Source organism: Carlito syrichta, unplaced genomic scaffold, assembly GCF_000164805.1.
Source record: "Carlito syrichta isolate Samal-C Ts95f unplaced genomic scaffold, Tarsius_syrichta-2.0.1 Scaffold310114, whole genome shotgun sequence".
Lineage (NCBI taxonomy): Eukaryota > Metazoa > Chordata > Mammalia > Primates > Tarsiidae > Carlito > Carlito syrichta.
This window is the reverse complement of record NW_007254210.1, coordinates 13,791-37,091: the sequence shown is the minus strand read 5'-3', so window position 1 is coordinate 37,091 and position 23,301 is coordinate 13,791. Positions and strand designations below refer to the sequence as shown.

At 38.8% G+C, this 23,301-nt stretch overlaps 1 protein-coding gene across 1 annotated transcript; it reads left to right on the top strand.

Annotated features, from left to right (window-relative positions):
• Positions 1 to 9: 9 nt before the first annotated feature.
• Positions 10 to 22,937, top strand: MTFMT (mitochondrial methionyl-tRNA formyltransferase). The gene is made up of 9 exons (XM_008068319.2): positions 10 to 230; positions 1,863 to 2,072; positions 3,368 to 3,490; positions 5,478 to 5,580; positions 6,677 to 6,752; positions 10,469 to 10,560; positions 19,506 to 19,584; positions 20,468 to 20,550; positions 21,924 to 22,937. The coding sequence occupies exons 1-9, from the start codon at positions 10 to 12 to the stop codon at positions 22,119 to 22,121; spliced, it is 1,185 nt and encodes a 394-aa protein (XP_008066510.1). The 3' UTR covers positions 22,122 to 22,937.
• Positions 22,938 to 23,301: the final 364 nt, after the last annotated feature.

The window sequence follows — 23,301 nt, the reverse complement described above, 5'->3', positions numbered from 1 at the left end:
GCCGCAACCATGCGCGTGTTGGTGCAGTGTTGCCGGTGTTCCCGCTCTGCTCCTGGCGCCGGGGGCCCGGGACCGAGTCGCACGCGGCGGGCTCTGTCAGGGCTGGGCAGGCTCCCGGGCGGGGAGGGCTGCCCGGACGCCCGAGGCCGCGAGAAGCCGCCCTGGCGGGTACTCTTCTTTGGCACCGACCGGTTCGCCCGCGAGGCGCTGCGCGCGCTGCTCGCCGCCAGGTACCCGCGGGAGGGGGCCCCGGGAGGCGCGTCCCAGACCCTGCGGCTCTCCTCGCCTGTGGGGCCTGGCGCCGCACTACCTGTCGGGTCCTCCGCGCCCAGGCCTCGCGGGGCTGAACCGAGACTGGGCAGCCGGGCCCGACCGCCCCTGCGGCTCTGCGTGCGGGGAAGCGGGGCCCAGGGAGGTGGCGTGGTTGCCCGAGGTAATCGGCTGAGCTGGGTGGGGCTGCGGCCGGGCCTGACTTCCAAGTCCCCCTTTCCACTCGCTCCTGCTGCTTCCCATCCACTTCGCGTGCACGTTGCGGTCGCTTCGGCCGGACCTACCGGGCACGACCCTAGTGCACACTCGTGTCTCGCCCCTTCGCCCCCCTCGCCCTGTTTGTACACAGCGCGACCCCGTTTTCTGGGGGCTGAAACGAGGACATAGACCAGAAACAAACTGTTTTCAAATGGATAAATGTCTACATCAGAATTCTTAGGTATACATTTAGTATTTATAAAAATGTTTAGCAAATCTTGTTTACTGGGAAAAACATTTGAAATCCAGTCTGTCTTGAAAGTCTGCGCTATGTGGTGGCAACACCTTATGTACTTCTCTGCCTCTTATCCCGGTTTGTATTTTTTATTTCTCCATTCCGTTTTTTCCCGATGTACGCCCCCCTCCTCATTTTTATCATCTCCATCTCCTCTTCCCCACAAATATTTCACAGCAGCCTCTCATATATGAATCCTTCATCAATCCTCTGAATCGTATTTTCTCCATACACTTCTCTGTACGCACTCGAAAGGATATGTCCTTTGGGCTGTGTTCCTTTTGCACACCCTCTTTGTGCTGCTGTTTCCCAGGTTGTCACATGCATCTCTTGCTGCGTGTGTCCCCACACTTCTGATGATGCTTCAGAAGCCCCACGACTTCTGTGCTTTCTTTTTGGTGACCAGTACATGTGTCTTTTCTCTTAACCTCTCAGGTGTGTGTGCAGCACCTGTTTAATAAATACATGCACCATCCCTGGGCACTGGAATACTATGTAGCAGGCAAAAAAAAGGAGATTGTGCTACATATATTGCCATGGAATGATGCCCATGGGATATATTTTTGTTTCTTTTAAAAAGTACTGTTTGGCACATGCATGTGGTATAAAATTTCATAGATTCAGAGGATATGCAGTGAAAAGTTGTTTCCTTCCACTTGTTTCCCAGTTCCTCTCTCCAGAGCGAGCCACTGTTATCAGTTTCTTCTAGAAATGTTTAAACATACATATACAAGCATATATATTTAACCTGTTTTTCAGAAGACACACATAATAGCATATATAGCATTGTTAAGAGGAAAAAAATGCAGAACAGTGTGTATAATGTCCCAACTGTGTAAAATACTGCAGGTATGCACAGAAAATCTCTAAAATGATGATGTCCACATGGTAGCTACTAGTGACATGTGACTCTTTAAATTTAAAATGAGTAGAGTTAAATAGAAAGGAAAACTCAGTCTCTCAGTCACACCAGTTTTAGTCATTTAGCTCTAAATGCTTCATGAAATTAATCGTAAACATACCTTAGTGGTGTGTATAGTTTAGCTTTGAGTCATTGCCTTAACACTGTCCCATTTTTCTTCACATCTTTCTAACTTAGGGAAAACAAAGAGGAAGAGTTAATTGAAAAACTGGAAGTGGTCACAGTGCCTTCCCCGTCACCAAAAGGACTGCCAGTGAAGCAATACGCTGTTCAGTCTCAGCTTCCAGTCTATGAGTGGCCAGATGTGGGATCTGGGGAATATGATGTTGGAGTCGTGGCTTCATTTGGCCGACTTCTGAGTGAGGCTCTTATTCTTAAATTTCCCTAGTAAGTTTTATTCATAAGGAAATATAACGTAGAAACCTTGATCTTTTGAAATGGACCTTGTATCAGACCTATAATGTGTTCATTTATAAATGGGTTTAACTCCTTATTACTCTCTATGAGCTTTCATCCACTTTTGTTTAAATTCCTTGTATGTGCTGACATTTTCCAAATGTCTCTCTTCAGCTCAGCATTCTCTCCAAACCCCAGGCTCCTAATACCTAGGCACCTGATATTTAAGATGCTCAAAATATCTTCTCCCAAAATCTTTGTCTCAATAAATGGCAACTCCATCCATCTTGTTGCTTGGGCCACAAATCCTGGAGTCATTCTTGATTTCTTATCTTACTCTCCACATCCAACCCATTGTGAAACTCTACTGACTTTGCCTTCAGGATCTGTGTAGAGTCTAGTCTGTCTGTATCTCTTTACTTCCATTGCTGCCACTCTTGCCATGCCTCCCAACTAGTCTCTACTTCTGTCTTTGGCCTTCTCAGTCCTTTATCAACCCAGCAGCCAAAGTGACCCTTTAAAATTTTTAAAAATTAATTTTAATTTTAATTTCTTTAGGGTCTTGCTCTGTCACCCATGCTGGAGTGCAGTGGTGTGATCATAGCTCACTAGGTGAACTCCTGGGCTCAAGTGATCCTCCCACCTCAGCCTCCCGAAGTATCTGTCCAAGTAACATTAAATTTGTAGCCCATGATAAACTATCAATTTTTTCTTTTTTAAAAAGAGACAAGATCTTGCTATGTTGCCCAGGCTAGTCTCAATCTCTAGGACTACAGGTACCCACTGCCATGCCTGGCTGATTTTTTTTGTAGAGAAGGGATTTCACTATGTTGCCCAGGCTGGTCTCAAGCTCCTTGACCTCCCAAAGTGATGGGATTACAAGTGTGAGTCACTGTGCCCAGCCAGGGAATATTTGTTGATGAATGTGATTGGGGAATGATGAGACTTAAAAGACTCTCTCACATACACGTGCTCTCAAGTGTGGACTCCTGCTGAGTGAGATATCATTAAACTAATGACAGGTTAGTAAAGTATTCAAATTGCTCATCAGTGGATGACAGGGATATTGGCATAAACAGCAAAGGTGAACAGATTATTTGATGGGGATTCAAGAGGCTTATTTTAGGCATTCTATATATAAACCAAGCGAAGTGATGGTAATTATGTGTCTAAACTATAAATATAATTTGAATTGTTCATGAGATGCATAATAGAGTTTGAGTGGTTCTTCTCTTACAGTAATACATGTCCCCTTGACCTACTAATTTCTGTGTTTTCCAACTCAGTGGTGTACTGAACATCCATCCTAGTTGCCTCCCGAGGTGGCGTGGTCCAGCTCCTATAATCCATACGGTTCTTCATGGAGACACCATTACTGGAGTAACAGTTATGCAGATTAGACCTAAAAGGTTGAACCTGTTTCCTTTCTTAATATTTTTGTGATGTTGGATGTTGATGTCAGTCTGTTTTGGGGAGTAGATGAATGGATGGTGCTCACTAATTTCTGTGATTGCAGAGTGCCTTTGCTTTCGTGTCCTTTCTTTTTCTAACATAAGCTACGTGGCTTTTGGTATTTATGTAGTGTCTCTTTAAAGTCCATATGAAAATTTTAATGTTAATTGAAATGTATTATTAACACCTGGATTCTCTAAAAGATATTGTGTAAATGAGAGATGGATTCTTGTATGTTAGTTGTTTTCAGTCTTGGTTCTGCTGCCTTGGTTTCTAAATTATGGTAAAAAAAAATTTTGGATCCTGAAGTAAATATATATTTTATATCAATAGGTAATGTAATTGTCCTAAACATTTATTTTCTTGTCATGCCTACAATCTAGAAACAATTTCAAAAAATGACTTGAGTTTATTCAACCTCTGCCTGTTACCACCTAATTTCCCCATGGGAAAAAATAATTCACAATTTCACAAGAATAACGGGATATCTTGGATTTGCTTTAACTTACTTCAGAAAAACATGGGAGGGAATAGATGAAACGAGTGGCAAAACCTTAGTAATTCTAAAATCTGGGTGTTATGTATATGATGATTCATTAGACAAATCACTCTTTTTTTAAAGTTTGTAATTTTTCATTGTAAATATTTTATTATAGTTCCTAAGTTACAAATAGAATTTACAGAAGCACAAAGTTAAAAATTGTAAATAAAGCCTATTTCTTTTTTTTTCTTTTTTTTGAGTTGGAGTCTCACTTTGTCGCCCAGGCTGGAGTGCAGTGGCATGCTCACGCAGCCTTGACCTGCTGGACTCATGTGATCCTTCTGCCTCAGCTTTCCCAGTAGCTGTAACTACAGGCACGTGCCACAGTGCTTGGCTAATTTTTGTTTTATTATAGAGATGAGTTGTCGCCAAGTTGCCCAGGTGGGTCTCGAATCCACGGAATCAGGCAATCCTCTCATCACAGCCTCCCAAAGTGCTGGGATTATAGGCGTGAGCTACTGTGCTCAGCCTAAACTTCTTTCTTTCTTTCTTTTTTTGAGTCAGAGTCATCCAGACTGGAGTGCAGTGGCACGCTCATGGCCACTGCAGTCTTTTCCTGTTGGGCTCAGGTGAGCCTTCTACCTCAGCCTTCCAAGTAGCTAGAATCACGAGCATGTGCTACCATGCCTGGCCAATTTTTTTTTTTGATTTATTGTAGAGATGAGGTCTCGCCATATTGCTCAGGCTGGTCTTGAACCCCTGAACTAAGGCAGTCCTCTCACCTCTGTCTCCCAAAGTGCTGGGATTACAGACTTGAGCCACCGCGCCTGGCCTATAAAACCTGTTTCTAATGAAAGCTCATGGCCAATGTTTACAGAGCTTCATGTAAAATATAAGACTTTTGGGACTGCAGATATAGTTGCATTTACTTATAATCACTAATCATGATAATCCAGGTATTGCTCTTGTCCTTTCAAAAAGGAAATAAATCATTATTAATTTTGAATTGTACTTCCTTGGGAAAATAAATGATTTGCCTTTTGCCTTATGTTTTTCATATTCAAAAAGATATTTTTCATATTATTTATTACTAGTAGTAGAATTTTTTGGCAATTGCAGTTAAATCCCTGATTTGCAACTGTATACTTTTTCTCCCTTAGGAAAAAAATAATTTAAAATCTGAGTACGGTCCATATTTTGTTCTCCGTTTTTTCAAATATTTCCCTTTTAATGCTGACACCAAATTAATTGCCAGTGATAAACTTTTTTTTAAAGAGACAAGCTCTTGCTGTGTTGCCCAGGCTAGTCTCAAATTTCTAGACTCAAGTGAGTCTCCTGCCTCAGCCTCCCAAGAATCTGGGGCAACAGATGCTAGCCACCACACCTGGCTTGTATATTCTTGTATGTAGACAAACTTCTTAGGAAATAGTAATCATTGTTATATGCTTTTGATTTTTTGCTAGGTTTGATATAGGCCCAATTCTCAAACAAGAAACCATTCCTGTGCCACCCAGGAGCACCGCAAAGGAACTGGAAGCAGTGTTGTCAAGATTGGGTGCCAACATGGTATAGTTAGGTTCCTAAGTGTTTATGATGAAAAGAACGATTTTATGACTTATACTTTTAAGTTTCTTTTTATAAAACAACAATGAAAGAGTGGCTCCTATCCCTGGCTTTCTAAAAATTAGCCTGGCGTTTGTGATATCATAGAAATCTTTGAGAATTTATACTGTTTCAAGTGAAACGGGTGATCTCATATGGTCTACTACATTTCATAATGAAGCCTTTAGACTGTTCTTCCTAATTTCACTCTCTTTACTCTCATATGTATACCTTGCATCCCCATCAGACTGAGTTCACAGCAACTTCTTGTGTGACTCTTAGCTTTCCTCCCACTTCTGTGCCAGGGTTCCAGTCATCTGTGTCCACCCACATTAGTATTCTGCTGACTACCCTGCCTATGGATTATCTTTTTTCACTCTGTATCTTTGTAGAGCTTATTGAATTTTCATACAGTAGGGTCTTGGGTAAATGCTTAATGATAAAATACATGTTTTTGATATGAACTAGATAATTTTAGGCAGAAGAAAGTTTTTTCCCAACTGTATAGGTGGTACTTCCTATTCTATTCACACAGATGATCTTATGATATTATGATAGTGGCTGCCATTTTTGGAGCATTAGCTTGTATGCCAAAATTGTTCTAGACACTGTGGGCTTTTTATTACCCTCCCAACTTTGAGGTAGTTGTTGCTATTGATTGTTTCACAGATGATGGCATTGAAGGCCACAGACAAGTTAAATAACTTTTCCACAATAAGACAGTGGGTGTGTGTTGGAACTGGGATTTGAACTCAGAGCTGAGTCACTCCAGAGTGCATTCTACTTTTGTGAAGCTTCATTGCCATCTTTTCTGTGGGGTGAGAGTGTGGATAGCTGAGCACAGAGTGTCCTGATGCCAAAAGCTTGCACAGCCAGGCAGAGCCCAACCTTACTAAAAGTGAGTCAATGACCTGCACTTGACAGAGAGCAGCATGTCCACTGAGCCTCTCCTGATCAGATGCACATCCTCACAGCTGAAGCCAGTTTACTGCCTTACCCTGCTTTTCTTTTTTTGTTCTTTTTATCTTGAATATGTCACTCTTTCTCCTTTTTTTTGTAGCTCATTTCAGTTTTGAAAAATTTGCCTGAAAGTCTGAACAATGGAAGGCAGCAGCCAAAAGAGGGGGTGACATATGGTGAGTGAAGACCACAGAGACTCTCATGTTTTTCAGAGGTTCTGTTCGTCATGATGGCATCTGAACACTCTGACTTTTTCACTGTACTTTTCCCTTAATTTTAACTACAGATTGCATGCCCACTTGTATGTTATTTTCTAAAGAATGATTGGTAAGCTTTGTCTCTCCTTCTTAGCTTGTAACCTCATGAAGGATTGAACATTGTTTTTGAACTTTTTATTTTGAAAAGTATTAAATGACCGGGCTTGGTGGTTCAACCTGTAATCCCGCGCCTTTGGGAGGCTGAGGTGAGTGGATTGTCTGAGCCCGCGGGTTCGAGACCCGCCTGGGCAGCGAGACCTCATCTCTACAGTAAATCAAAAAATCAGCTGGGCATGGTAGCGCATGCCTGTAATTCCAGCTACTCGGAAGGCTGAGGTGGAAGGATCGCTGGACCCCAGCAGGCGAGGCTGCGATGGCCGGGACGGCCACTGCACTCCAGTCTGGGCGACAGAGTGAGACTCCAACTCAAATAAAAAAAAAAAAAAGAAAAGTATTAAATGGAGTTAAATTGAAAGGCTAGTATAATGAATATGAGTTTACTCCAGCATCAATAATGATTGAACCATATTTTCTTTCTCTCTTTCTCTGTTTATTTAGTATGCATATATTAAAATTTGCTTACTCATTTGGAAGTATGAATCATGACCTATAATCTCTAAGTACTTTATTTTATTTTGAGTTGGAGTCTCACTCTGTCACCCAAGGTGGCGTGCAGTGGCATGTTCATGGCTGCCATAGCCTCGACCTTCTGGGCCCAGGTGATCCTTCCGCCTCAGCTTTCCAAGTAGCTGGAACTACAAGTGTGCACCACAATGCCCAGCTACTTTTTTTGATTTATTGTAGAGATGAGGTCTTGCCAAGTTGCCTAGGCTGGTCTCAAATCCTTGGGCTCAGGTCATCCTCACACCTCTGCATCCCCTAAGTGCTGGGATGACAGATGTGAACTACCATGTCCAATCTCTTAAGTACTGAAGCATGCATTTTCTAAGAAAAATGGTTAATTCCCTATAGCATCCACTATCCAGTCCATACTTAAATGTTCCTAATTTTCCAGAAATTGTATTTTATAGTTGTTTTATTTTTCAAACAAGTATTCAGGTGTAAATAGTTGTTGAATCTCTTTAATCTCTTTAAAATTATTATTTCACTATTTTTTCCCCCTCTGTGTCATTGACTTATTAAGAAACCAGGCCAGTTATCTGATTTGCTTTCTTCCAGTGTTGTTTAACTTTTTTCCCCCCCTTATATTTCCTGTAAATTAGAACTTCTAAAGGTTGACTAGATTCAGGCTTAAAGTTTTTAGAAGGATTATTTTATAGATGATACCGTTTCAGTGACATTTGATTCAGCTTGTTTTTAATTTTAGGGATTGCTTTTTATGGTTCTTTATGATTAAATTTTATTTTTTGAATATGTGAAATAGGTATCTGATTCAAAAGTTAATATATACAGAGAAGCCTCACTTTTGTCTCCTCCAGTCTTAAGGGTATAACTTCAGTAAGCCAGGATATCAGGGTACACCACAACTAGTGAAGCTAAGTTTGATCACTTGGCTGAGATGGTGACTACCAGATCTTTCCCAGTTAAAGATGTGTTTTCTCGTTTGCAATTAGAGGATAATCTGAGGGATATTACTTAGGCACTGTGCAAATATCCTGTTCCCTAACAACTTTTGGTTCTAGCACAGTTTGTTGTTTCTTGCATGAATGAATTTATTTCATATGGATTGCAAAATGGTAATTTTCCAGTTCCTTTTACATGTCATAGTTGATATTGTTCTGGAAAGAATTTTTTCTTATTAATTGGAGATAAGTTTTAGTTCATGCTAAAATGAGGATAAAGGCTTTATTTTTTTAAATTTAGTTAAGAGTAAGAAGTTGGTGCCATAATTGTCTTTATGTGGCGGAGGAGTTCTTTCTAGTATAATTTGACTCATAGATTTCCATTTATTGTGTTTTACAGTGAATTAGAGTTACAGTTCTTTGTGCTGCTCAGAAACTCTTTGAGCAGCTCAGATTTCCCAAATTTACCCCTTAAAATTGGCTCCTGCATCCGGTTGACACTCGCTGCTACTTTTGAATGCTTCCTTACTTTCAACCACAGTATGTCCCTGGCTCCCCTGGTCAATCCTCCCCTGTTGGAATCAGCTATTTCTCCAGGGAGCCCTTGTTCATTTTAGTGGGGTTGATACTTAGAGACCATCTGGTATAACAGTGTATCCCCAAAATATGGTGTCAGTGGAAAAACTAGAAAGTATATTTTTTAAAAATATTCACACTTATATTGTTTATGCTTTAAGTTTAACATTAGAGGATTTTCTTTATATCTTCTTGCATGAACTGTCTTTTTTGAAAATTAATATTAATCTATTCATTTATTTGCTATGCATAAAATTGTTTCAGTATTATAATACCAGTATTACTACTAGCAGTAAAACTGAGTAAGGTTTAAGATTTTTTTGCAATTTCTTTTTTGTTCTTAGAACAACCTACTAAGAGTATGTGGTCAGATTACTACTATGTTCAAAACTTACTGGAGATAATTATTTTTTCAATGTATTTTTGTTACCTAGTTTATACATAGTTAGGTTTATTTGTTTTCAGTTTTAGGGGTTTCTTTATTTTTCTTTATGATTATATTTAATTTTTTAAATACATAAATTATTTACATGGTTCAAAAGTTAAAACAATTTTAAAAGGTATACTCAGAGAAGTCCAACTTCTGTCTCTAGCTAATCTAATTCTGTATTCTTCCCCTTAGGTAGGTGACTATTTTTAGTGGTTTCTGATTTCGCCTCTAGTGTTTCCTTTAGCCAAAATAAGCAAAAAGATACATATTATTATTTTTTCTTTTTTCTCTCACGAAAGTTGGCATAACATATAGACTCTTCTATGCCACTCTTTTCTCACTTAACAGTATCTTGGAGATCATTTCCTATTAGAAAGAAGATATTTTTCTCTTTGTTTTTTATGTAGCATAGTTCTCAGTTGTGTGGCTATATTACAGTTTATTCAACAAACCCCTGTTGATTGGCATTTGGATTGTTTTCAATTTTTTGTTATTTCAAATACTACTACTATGATTCTACAATCATACAAGCAGTAGAAAAAAACAACAACTACTATGAGTAACTTTATGCACAAGTTATTACTTCCTAATCTAAGAGATAAGAAATTGTATCTTGAAGTCGTTTTGTTATACGTTATTCCTGTGAGTGATGTTAAGGATCTTTTTATATATTTATTTTATTACATTTTTTCTCTTTCTTTCTTTCTTTCTTTTTTCTTTCACAGGATTTTGCTCTGTTTGCACTTCCTTTTTCTGGGAAGTGTCATGTATTATGCCCATTTTTCTAACAGATTTTTTGGTCTTTTTTTTTAGGAGTACTTTATATAAGTATTCACAGAAATTAGTCCTCTGTGAAATAATTTGTCACAGTTTGTCATTTGCTTTTTTATTTAACTTGTGGCATTTTTTTTTGTCTTATTAAAAAGCACTTGTGTGGTTTATTAGTTTTATTTATTTTTCCTTTATATTATGGAAAATTTTGAACATATAGCATAGTTGAGAGAATATTATAATGACTCTCTTGTACTTATTTTTCAGCATCAACAATAGTCAGTTCATAGACATTGCCCCTGATATTCATTTCTGCTCTTGGCTTTATCTTGTAGCCCCTAAGATTTCTGCTGGTACCAGCTGTGTAAAATGGGAGGAACAAACTTCAGAGCAAATATTCAGACTTTATCGTGCTATTGGAAATATAGTAAGTTGGGAAGTCATGTTGTAGTTTTACTTGCTTGACTTTCTGTGTGTGTAATTTTCTTTCTAAATATTTTTATTTAGGAGTGAATCTCATAAGTGAAACCCAGGATCTGAATTTATTTTTAAACTATTCTTTAAACCTTAGTTTTTACAGGAGCCTTAGAATTTATAAAACACCTGCAAATGCTTGCAGGTTCTTTCTTTCTTTCTTTTTTTTTTAGTTGGAGTCTCACTCTGTTGCCCAGACTGGAGTACAGTGGCCGCTCCTGGCCATTGCGGCCTTGACCTGCTGGGCTCCGGCAATCCTTCCGCCTCAGTCTTCCAAGTAGCTGGAATTACAGGTGCGCACTACCACGCCCAGCTAATTTTTGATTTATTGTAGAGATGAGGTCTTGCCAAGTTGCCCAGGTGGGTCTCGAACCCGCGGGCTCAGGCAATCCACTCAGCCTCCCAAAGGCGTGGGATTACAGGCTGAGCCACCGAGCCCAGCTGCTTGCAGTTTCTTATAACTGTGTTTTATTATTTCATTTCATAGGTGAGGGGAATGAAAATGAGATGGCTAACTTGGGAGTGCCCAATAACTCCTAATCCAGTGCTTTTTCTAGTATGTCTTTCTGCTTCTGTCCAATTTTTTTCCTTCAAGTTCTTTTTTTTTGAGTTGAAGTCTCACTCTGTCACCCAGACTGGAGTGCAGTGGCTGCTCCCGGCCACTGCAGCCTCAACTTGCTGGGCTCTAGTGATCCTTCCGCTTTAGCCTTCCAAGTAGCTGGAACTACGGGTGTGTGCTACCACACCCAGCTAATTTTTGATTTGTTGAGATTAGGTCTCGCCAAGTTGCCCAGGAGGGTCTTGAACCCGCGGGCTCCCAAAGCGCTGGTATTATAGGCTGAGCCACCGAGCCCGGCCCGTCAAATTCTTAAATTATTGATTTCTACATATGGTACACAAAGTGAAGTTCAGTGTAACAGCTTGTTAAAATATCTGAGTTAAATTCCTAGTTCCTTGGCAGATATGTGGGAGTTTCCTCGTCATTTTTGTTTGAACTCTGGGCTTACCAAGTGTGTGATTTTTTTTCTTTGTTTGTTTGTTTGACCTTTTTTTATTTTATTTATTTTTTATTTTTATTTTTTTTTGAGTTGGAGTCTCACTCTGTCGCCCAGACTGGAGTGCAGTGGCTGCTCCCGGCCACCGCAGCCTCAACTTGCTGGGCTCCGGTGATCCTTCTGCCTCAGCCTTCCAAGTAGCCGGAATTACAGGCATGCGCTACCACGCCCAGCTGATTTCTTTTTTTATTTAATTTTTTATTTTTTATTTTTTTGAGTTGGAGTCTCACTCTGTCGCCCAGACTGGAGTGCAGTAGCAGCTCCTGGCCACCGCAGCCTCGCCTGCTGGGCTCCGGTGATCCTTCCGCCTCAGCCTTCCGAGTGGTGGGAATTACAGGCGTGCGCTACGATGCCCAGCTGATTTTTTGATTTATTGTAGAGATGAGGTCTTGCTGCCCAGGCGGGTCTCGAACCCACGGGCTCAGGCAATCCTCTTTTTTTATTTTTTAAATCAGGGTTTCACAGGATTTCAGCCCAGGCTGGAAATCAGTGGCACAATTATGGTTTATCGTGGCCTTGACCTCTTGAACTCAGGAGATGCTTCCACCTGGCCTCCTGAGTTGCTGGGACTACAGGCATGCACCAGTGTGCCCAGCTAATTTTTTAATTTTTTTGTAGAGGTGAGGTCTTGCTATGTTGCCCAGGATGGTCTTGAACTCCTGGGCTCAAATGATTGTCTTGGCTCAGCCTCCCAACATGCTGGGATTATAGGTATGAGTAACCACACCCAGCCAAGCGTGTGGTTTTTAATGGATCACTTGTGTTATTAATGTGGCTAAATGGGCAACTATCATTAGATATGTATAGCATGCCAAGTTCTTCAGTGAGGATAACAACCTCATACTGTAGTTATTATCCCATTTTAAGGGTGCGGTGGCTCACGCCTGTAGTTCCAGCTTCTTGGGTGGCTGAGGCAGGAGGATTGCTTAAACCCAAGAGTTGAGGCTACAAGCTATGATTGCACTACTGCACTCCATCCTGGGTGACAGAGCAAGACCCCAGCCTTTAAAAAAATAGAGATTGAGATACCCAATGAATTGTTACTGAGTGTTGCTCAAGGTAATCAAGGAGAGTTAGAGTCAGGTTTTAAACAAGATCTGTCTGACTTCAAATTCTGTACTTTTCCGGCTGCAATAGAATGGCACTGGGGGACATGGACTTGAAAGCCAGACAGAGCTGGGTTCTATCTCATCTCTGCCACTTCTTAACTTTGTAGACTTAGGAAAGTTATATAACTTCTGAGCTTTAGTTTGTTCATCAGAAGATCAGGGCTGATAAAATGTATACAAAGCATCTAGTATAGTATCTGGTACAGAGTAGGTACTCATTAAATGAAAGCTGCTATTATCCATGCATTCACTAAACAAAATATTATTGAAGACCTGGTATATCTCAAACAATGTGCTAGGAACTAGAGATACGGGTAGTATGGGAGGACCAACAACAAATAAGCAAATACATAGAAAAAATATCAAATAATATGATAAGTTCCTTGATGAAAATTAAAATAGGATAATTTGATAGAACAACTGAAGGCTGTTTTCAAAAGGTAAATGGGAAGGCCTCTCTGAGCTGACATTGATCTGAAAGATAATAAGGTATCAGCCATGCCAAGATAAGAAAAAGAGCCTTCCAGGCAGAGGGAACAGCTAGTACAAAACTCAAGGTTGGTGGACCCAGATAAAGAATCACAAGAAAAGAAAACTACAGATTAATATCCTTATGAATATGGATGTATAAATCTTTAGCAGAATTAGCAAACTGAATCACACAACATCCATAAAAGGATTGTATACCATTAGCAAGTGGTATTTATTCCAGGAATGCAAGGTTGGTTCAACTTATGAAAACCAGTCAATGTATTATGTCATATTAATAGACTAAAGGACAAAAGCCACATCATTGCTTCGATAGATGCCAAAAAAAAAAGCATTTGATAAAATCACATTTTCATGATTTAAAAAACCTCAATAAACTAGGAATAGAAGGGTACTCCCTCAACCTGATAAAGGACATATAAGAAAAACCTTTCCTCCTAAGATCAGGAACAAGACATAGATTTCTTACAATTTCTGTTTAACTGTATTCTGCCAAGGCAATTAGTCAAGAAAAAAGAAACAAAAGTCACCCAGATTGGAGTAGAAGCAGTAACACTGTCTCTATTTGCAAATAGCATATGTAGAAAGTCATGAATAATTCCCAAAAAAAATTCCAAAAAAGACTAATTAAGTAGAAAGACTTCTGTGTTCATAATTGGATGAATTGAGTATTGTTAAGATGTCTCTACTCCCCAAATTGATCTAAAATTCAACACATTTCCTTTAAAAATCCCAGTTGCCTTCTTTGTAGAAATTGACAGGCTGCTCTTAAAATTTATATGGAAATGGAAGGGGCCCAGAATAACCAAAAACAATCTTGAAAAAGAACAAAGTTGGAGTACTCACACTTCTTAATTTCAAAACTTATTACAAAGCTATGATAATCAAGATAGTGTTGTACTGGCATTAGCTTAATAGAATTGATGTAAGAGTCTAGTAATAAACCCATACATGTATGGAATAGTGCCAAGACAATCCAGTAGAAAAAGAATAGACTAGAGTGGTGGCTTATACATGTAATCCCAACATTTTGAGAGGCCAAGGCAGGAGGATTGCTTGAGCCCAGAAGTTGAAGACCAGCTTGGTCACTGTAGTGAGGCCCTGTTTCTACAAACAAACAAAAAAGATTGGCCAGGCATGGTGGTGTGCACCTGTGGTCTCAGCTATTCAAGAGGCTGAAGGACAGCTTGAACCCAGGAATTTGAGGCTATGATCATACCACTGTATGAGTGAGGCTCTGCCTTAAAAAGTGTGGGGGGGAGAGAACAGTTTTTTTAGCAAAAGGTGCTGGGACAACTGAATGTCCACAAAGAACAAATTTGAGCCAGGCACAGTGGTGTGTGTCTGTATTTCCAGCTATTTGGTAAGCTGAGGTGGGAAGATGACTTGAGACCAGGAACTTGAGTCCAGCCTGGGGCAACATAGTGAGACCAGTTCTCTTAAAAATGCTGCCAGTCTCGGTGGCTCAGCCTGTAATCCCAGCACTTTGGGAGGCCAAGGCGAGTAGATTGCTTGAGCCCGTGGTTCAAGACCAGTCCGGGCAACTTGGCGAGACCCTGTCTCTACAATAAAGAAAAAATTAGCTGGGCATGGTAGCATGCACCTGTAGTTCTGGCTTCTTGGAAGACAGAAGTGGAAGGATTGCTGGAGCCTGGTAGGTGAATGCTGGGGTGGCCATGCGCGTGCCACTGCACTCCACCCTGGGTAACAGAGTTAGACCCAACTCAAAAAAAAAAAAATGCTGAATTTGGATCACCTCCACCCCATATCATATATAAATGTTAACTCAAAATGGATTGGCGACTAGATGAAGAGTTAAAATTAGAAAACTCTTGGAAGAAAACATAGATGTCAATATTCATGATATTAAATTAGGCAGTGGTATCTTAGAAGTGATGCCATAAAGTATAAACAACCTAACTAAAAATAGAGAAATTGGACTTCATCAAAATTAAAAACTGTTGTGATCCCAGTCTATAGATTGGGAGGAAATATTTGCAAATCATGTATCTGATAAGGGTTTAGTATCCAAAAAAAATAAATAACTTTTACAAATCTACACCCCCCCAAAAAATACAACCCAGTAGAAAGTGGCCAAGAATCTGAGTAGACATTTCTCCCAAGGAGATATTTAAATAGCTAATACTCACATGAAAAGATGAGTGACATCATTAGTTTTTAGGAATATGCACATCATACAATTAATTAAAAAATTCAAGATATTAACTGGTGTTGGCAAGGAGGTAGAAAACTTTAGAATCCTTGTATACTGCTGGTGGGAAAGTAAAAGGGTTCAACTACCGTGGAAAACAGTTTGGGAGTTCCACAGAAAATTAAATCTGGAGCTGTCATATGACCCAGCATTTCTACTTCTGGATCGGCACATACTCAAGATAATTGAAAACATATGTTTACACAAAAACATGTACCCAAATGTTCATAGCAGCATTACTTAGAATAGCCAAAAAGTAGAAACAACTCATATGTCCTTCAACTGATGGATTCATAAATAAATCCGGTATATCCATACAATGGCGTATAATCCAGCCATAGTCACAATCACATGTTATAACAATCACATGAAACTTGAAAACACTATGCTAACTGAAAGAAGTCAGTCACAAGAGACCACATATTATATGATTCTATTGATGGAAAATGTCCAAAATAGGCAGATCTATAAGCTGGTAGGAGAGGGTAATGGGGAGTTTCTGCGGGTTTTTTGGAGGACGGGGTGAAGAAAATGTTAAAATTAGGCAGGAAGAAAATTAGTGGCATTGCCTGAACAACTCATTGAATTGTATGCTCTAAAAGGGTGCTTTTTATTGTATGTGAATTCTGTTTCAATCTGTCCCCAAATCCTCAAGATGAGAAAAAACTGGGCACATTGGAGGGGCAGTAGTGAGGCTGGTATGACTGAAGCATAGCCAGCAAGGTGAAGAGTGGTGTAAAATTAAGTCAGAGACAAATGGAGTAAGACTGACATGTGATGGGAAGTCATGGGAGGGCTTGAGAAGGGGAGTACAGTAATGCAATGAGGTGTACGTTCTTAAATGGCCACCCTGGCTGCTGCTAGAGAATGGAGTGGAGGTCAGTTAAGAAACTGTAACTGTAGCCCAGGTGACAAGACTATGGCAGTTTGGAACAGTAATACTAGTGAATAGAAAGACATGGACATCCAGACTGGTTTGGAGATAGAGTCGGTGGGATTTCCTGATGGAATATAGGAAATTAAGAAAAGAGAAATTAGGGTCATTCATAGATTTTTGGTTTGAGCAACTGAGTAAATAGTGGTACCATTTAACTGAGATAAGATATCTGTGGAGGAACAAATTTGTGTAGAGAAATAATAGTTCTGTTTTTGCCATGCTAGTTTGGAGATAGTTAGGAGATATCCACATGGAGATACCAAGTACACAACTTCCTAAAATGCAATTTAAGCCAGTGACTTGAAATCTCCTAGCAGCTCTAACTTACTGCATAAATGATCCTTATCTTTTGAAAATCACCTTTCCTATCCAGGGAGAAAAGCTTTGTGTTATAGAACACTTATCTTGGAACCAAGAGGTAGAATTTGATTCCTAGAGCGGCCCTTTACTAAACAAGAGCAAGGTCTTTATCTTCTCTGAGCTCTGCTTTTTTACCACACATGTGGGGTTAATGATCATGTGCATACATGACTATCAAGAAAAAAGGAAATAAACAATATGGATTGAGATCCATGCAGACATATGATTTTGACAGTAATGATGGTCGATACGAAATGATCATATTCTTAATCACTCCTTGCCTTTCTGCAATGCTCTGATGATAAGAAGTGTGTATTCTGAGGATATCCCAAGAATGTTCATTACTCATGGTAGATGGCAATCTTTTTTATTCAGTAAGCATGTTTCAAAAATATTTTGAGTTCTTTGAAAGAAAAAAATTGTACACATGAAAATAATTTCATAGCTTTTGTTGAGAGCAGGGCAAAAATTAGGCAGCAAGTTATAGAAGAGGGTATTATAGCAAAATATGGCATATACATAGGGTTATAAACATGAGCTTTCTTTTCAAATTTATTCTTTTATTTAGTTTTCAAGTTATTATGACAGCCCAACTCTTCTTAAAGTTAAATGTCCTCTTTAAGATATGTCATAGAGCATCGAACTGAGAATTAGAAAACAGAATCTGCCCCTGGCTCTGCCCCTGACTAACTGTGTCCAGCTTTGGGAAAATAGCTGTATTTCTCTGAGCCTCCCCTTCTTTATGTATGTAGTTGAACTACAATTTGAAAATAAATATATCCACTTCAGAAATTTGAGAAAACTTATTTTCTGGTATGTGTTAATTCTTACTAACCTGTTTAAGCTAGTTCTAGGATCTCAGGCTCATTGGAAATGTGTTATGTGATAAAGGTAGCTTTTCACATTGGGGGGAGGCATGAGATGGATTGTCCAGTAAATAGCACTGGGACAACTGACTAAACATTGGAGGGAGGATCCCCTAAATCTTACCCTTTTAAAATGAAAATGACTGCCATACAATAATGCATAAATAGCTAACAGTACTATACTGTATACTTAAAAATTGTTAACGGGGTAGAAGTTGTTACATGTTTTTTAACCACAATTAAGAAAATTCATAATAAAATCTAGGTGGATCAAAGGTTTAAATATAAAAAATGATTGTTGCATCATGATGGGGCAGTGTAAGAAAATGAAAACATATATATAATGAAACTACAGGGACTGCTAAAAAGCACAGTTGAATAATTTTACAGTATTTAGTAATCTTAAGTGTGGGGTAGGCCTTTTTAAACATGACATGAACCATTGAAGTCATGAGAGGACAGACTTATAAATATAACCCTGTAAAAATAAAAAACTTACATGGTAAAATGACTGTCCCCAAGATTAAAAGTTAACAAACTAGGAAAAATATTCCTAAAATATAAAAGAGTTAAGAGACAATTTCCTTAATATGTAAAAGATGTTTTCAAATTACTGAGATGAACAGTACAGTGTTTAAAAAAATAGTTTACATAGAAATAAATAAAATGTGTGGGTAAACACATGGAGAGGTCCTCAGCCTCACTAATGATAAACAGCAAGAGAGTGCATTTTTTTCACTTGTCAAGGCAGTTTAACAATAAAATGATACTCTTTAATGCAGGCATTTCATTTTTCTTTTTTAAAAAAGCCAAAGCTATTATCCAGAAATACATAAGTGCAAATAGATATATCTACAAGGCTATTTATTACCACATTTCATAATGTTAAAAGTAGCAAGAAATATCATATAGTAATAAATAGCACTATAGTCTATTTAGAAATGTCTGTTTTACCACAGATCATATTTTCTAAAAATAAAATATTGCAAGAATTAGCAAGAATTTGAAAATAACTGAAATATCTGTCACAAAGTTATTAGCTGCTTAACTTATAATATATTTATAAAATGAGATACTGTGCAGCGATACAGAATGAAATAGTTAAGTATGTACTGATGAAAAGTTCTCCATAGTGTATGGTTAAGTAGCAAAAGTTCCATGTAAGATAGTATGTTCTAGACTTTTGTAAAAATAATACTTATAGGAAAACAATAGGGAAATGCACATCAGTGGTGACCTCTGGGGCTGGGAATACAGAATACCGTCACTTTCTAAAATTTTTAAAGCATAAATGCTGTAAAACTTGCATTTTCCATAATGAGCATAAACTTTTAACTGGACATACTAATAAGATACGAACATTGATTTAAAAATAATTTCTAAGATCTTATAAATCCTAGAATGTCTGTTGTAGAGGGACATTTTTTTTTTTTTTTTGAGTTGGAGCCTCACTCTGTCACCCAAACTGGAGTGCAATGGCCACTCCCGGCCACCGCAGCCTCAACCTGCTGGACTCCAGCGATCCTTCCGCCTCAGCCTTCCAAGTAGATGGAACTATAGGCGCGCGCTACCACGCCCGGCTAATTTTTGATTTATTGTAGAGATGAGGTCTCGCCAAGCTGCCGAGGTGGGTCTCGAGCCCGCAGGCCCTGGCAATCCACTCACCCTGGCCTCTCAAAGTGCTGGGATTACAGGCTGAGCCACAGAGCCCGGCCACATTTTTATGTTTTGTTCCCTAAAATTTAGTGACTGAGTTCCCAATCCCTCTAATTGGGAGGAAAGTCAGACCAGGTTAACATAAAATAGTAATTGCAAAGGGTTTGGGGTTGAGTATATTTCCTTATCATAGCTACTTTAATTTTATTTGCAGATTCCATTGCAGACGCTCTGGATGGAGAATACCATTAAACTTCTGGATTTGGTAGAAGTTAACAGTTCAGTCCTTGCTGGTACTAATTTTTGAACAGCTGACATAGAAGATGTTTTCACTATAATCTATTTAAAAATATGTCTGTTTTACCATAGATCATATTTACTAAAAATAAGGATTTGTTTATTTGCAGTTCAGTAATGCTAAGACTTTACATTTGCTCATCATCTTATTCTTTGCAATGTCAATTCATAGGTATTTTCTAATTAACCATCACAAGAATCAAGGAGGTAGGTAGAGCAGTGTTCCTATCCCATTTTAAGCTCTGTGATTTCCTACATGAAGGTTTACAGGGAGAATGAAATGATTTGGTTAGTTTCGTTCTGGTGACTATTATAATGAAAATATCTGAGCAGCCCAGTGAGAATTGAGGCCAGGGTATTCCACTTCATGCCACAGGTATGTTCTGAGGCCCTTTAGTGTCCTCCCAGTATGATGGATGGAAGGAGTGTGAGCCACAGAGGGAACTGGTCTAGTCTAGTAGTCTTGACTAGCTTGTCTAGTCTAGAGGGAGCTGCCAGGATTCTAGTAATCATGATTTCTTTGGGCATTGATGGAAGGGCCATCTGAATTCCTAAGCATCTTATATGTCTCTCCACTGGTGGGCAATTACTTTGCCAAATGCGAGTGTAAAACTTGTAGAGTCAGCATTTCAGGTGATCACTGGGAGACTGGGTAAAGGAGCTGTAGCTTCTTATGTGTGTGGGAGGCTTTCCCTTGGATTTGTGATGTACACAGAGCACAGTGACTTCATTCTGAGTTTTGAATTGCAAAGTCAACATCAGCAAGTATATCCTCTATGGTTTTAGTACTTCCTCCTAAGATGTTTTTGAATTTTAAGAAGTACCATGAAGTTGCATAATTTTTTATTTTATTCTCTCTTTCTTTTCCCCTTTGTTCAGATCCCAAATTAACGGGACAGGAAGTCATTCCAGGATCAGTAGTATACCACAAACAGTCACAAATTCTGCTGGTTTATTGCAAGGTATACTTTCCTTTAGTTTCAAATGATCATATTTGTTTTACTGAATTTATGGTTTATATGATACACTTCTTATCTACCTGTCCATCAGATTAGGTCAATAGATAGTTTAATTTTCTCTAGAAATAGTGGAGCCTCTAGCATTATTTTTTTGGAAGTGATGTGTTGCCAAGGCATTATTAATTAGCCAGTGAAAGAAGGTTCAGTAACTTGAATGTTTAAAAGAAAATCTGTTTTTCAGTAATCCAGTTTAATATAACAAGCTCTTAGAATTGATAATATAATACCCAACAGAGGTTATGAGATTTCTAGCTATTTAAAATAACTTTGGAAACGTTCATTATCGGCTTATTCCTGAGAAGTATTCCAGAATTCCTTCTGTTTCCTGAGGATTTTCCATTATGTGATGTTTATGTGAGATACTTCATGCTTAAGATGGCCTATTTGAAATATGCTACAAGGCTGGGCGCAGTGGCTCACATCTGTAATCACAGCAGTTTGGGAGGCCAGAGCAGGAGGATTTCTTGAGCCCAGGTGTTCAATACTAGCCTGGGCAACATGGCAAGATCTTGTCTTTAAAAAAAAAAAAAAAAAATTAGTGCGTGCCAGTATTCTCAGCTATCAGGAGGCTGAGGCAGGAGGATTGCTTGAACCCTGGAGTTTTAAGCTGCAGTGTGCTATAATTGTGCCACTGTGCTCCAGCCTGAGTGACAGAGTGAGATCCCCCATCTCAATAAAATAAAATATATGACAGATTGATCTGACCTATATAGACTGTAGATTGAGAACTCCTCCATCAGTCTCTCTTCATTTCTCACCAGCTTATTCTGGAAGAGTGTTGGGTACATATATCTTGCTGTCCTAGTCTGGTTCTTAATATGTATGTATTGCGTGTCTGCAGTTTGCGTTTATAAAAGAAGCTGAGGTTGTTGGGACAAGTGAATTTGAGCTTTGCCAGTTGTGTTTCCACAGACAAATCACCTACCTTCTCTGGGCATTAAGTGTTCTTTTCTAAAATATGGACAATAATGGATCTGTCTACCTTTTAGATTTGTTGTGTTTGATTACCAGTCACAATAAATGATGTGGGCATACTCTGAAACTGTTACGCATCTTGCAGATACAACATACCTTTTTATTCTGCTCCCCTTATGTTTAAATGGGTTTATGTAGGCCTGTGCATTTATCTCTCCTTAGTAATAAGCTTTTAGTGACAAGCAGTTGTATGTGTTACTTAGTGCAGTGCTGTTTGCAGCTAGGCATTTAGTAAATGTTTGTTTAGTTCTTTGTTTCCATGATAAAAATTTTATAAACTCAAATGTACTTCGTTTTTCAGTTTTGACACCACTGACTTTCACTGTCTTTTTGCCTTTTAGGATGGCTGGATTGGTGTTCGATCAGTGATGCTTAAGAAAACACTAACAGCTACTGATTTCTACAATGGATATTTGCATCCGTGGTACCAAAAAAATTCCCAAACTCAACCAAGCCAATGCAGATTTCATACTCTCAGACTTCCAACAAAGAAGAAGCAGAAGAAAATTGTTGCTATGCAACAGTGCGTTAATAGTTAGAAGTTGGACAGGAACCTATTACACATTTGTAGTTTATTAAAAACCTTATATGCAAGGAATTACCTGGACTGTCAAAGAAGATGACACTGTTGGAGGATGAGAAGATTGTTGTCAAAAGGATGGATTGCCTCATCTTCCACTTTCTGTGTAGCAGTCGTGTTACCTAAATTACAGAAAATTTTAAATAAAATTTGTATGTATAATATTGAACTCACAGAGACTATAAGTGCAAGGATAACTAACTGCGTATGTATATACTGAAAATAAGTTTTATTTGAAACAGTTCATTCATTGAATTTTAAAAGTCATGTTCCCCTTGACTGTGGTATCATTTTAGAAGTTTTTTATCTGCTTTTCTGATTTTCGGTAAACAGTAAAGTCGGCTCTTTATAAGTTTCTCTACTTTTCTACCAGCAAGGTCTCATCAATAGAAAAATGATTAATAATTTCTGCCACACTGATCTGTTGTATAAATTAACATTTCATATTTATGTTTTTTGAAGTAGAAATATGCTAACATTTCTTTCAACTTAGTAGTGCAATAAGGGTTATTGAGTGCCTGGTGTGTGCAACTCATCCTGTCTCCAGGAAGGTTAAGCTCTTCTGGAGTAGGAGAGGTGCAGTGACCAATTATTAAATTTGTATTTGAGAATCTTGACCTATTGGCTTTTCCTGCCTAGATTCTGTCAGTTAAAATCTTTTCTATTCATTAATTTATCTACTAATTCAACAACATTTATTGACAGGGTGATCATATCATTGTTCATGTAAATTAGGGTACTTTCATGAATAAACTGAAGCACTTATATAAAATTACTCCAGGACAGCAGGCATAAGTCAGGACTCTCACAGGCTGACTGCATTGTGTGAATATCTGATTTATTGAGCACTTGCTGTGTAACTGGCTTTCAAGCTGGTTGCTAGCGATTCAGAGGTTAAATAATATTGGGCAACTTAAGTCTACTGGGGTGCCAAACGTGTAAGTAAATATAATAGCTATAAATGTCATATAGAGGTATAATAGAAGCATTAAGTATCCCTCAGAAGTGTCAGGTTTTTCAGAGGAGGTAAGTGGACTCTGAGGTCCTAAAGGCTGCATTCGCTATGCAGATGAAAGCCTGGAAGGGCATTCTAGCATGTACAGAGGCACAGGGGTTAAAAAACGACATCTTACAGGAGG

Excerpts from the sequence above, each read along its gene's own strand:
- MTFMT (XM_008068319.2), top strand. The coding sequence starts at position 10 with ATGCGCGTGTTGGTGCAGTGTTGCCGGTGTTCCCGCTCTGCTCCTGGC. Across the intron at positions 2,073-3,367 it reads CTTATTCTTAAATTTCCCTA|TGGTGTACTGAACATCCATC; the intron begins GTAAGTTTTATT and ends TTTCCAACTCAG. Across the intron at positions 10,561-19,505 it reads ATCGTGCTATTGGAAATATA|ATTCCATTGCAGACGCTCTG; the intron begins GTAAGTTGGGAA and ends TTTTATTTGCAG.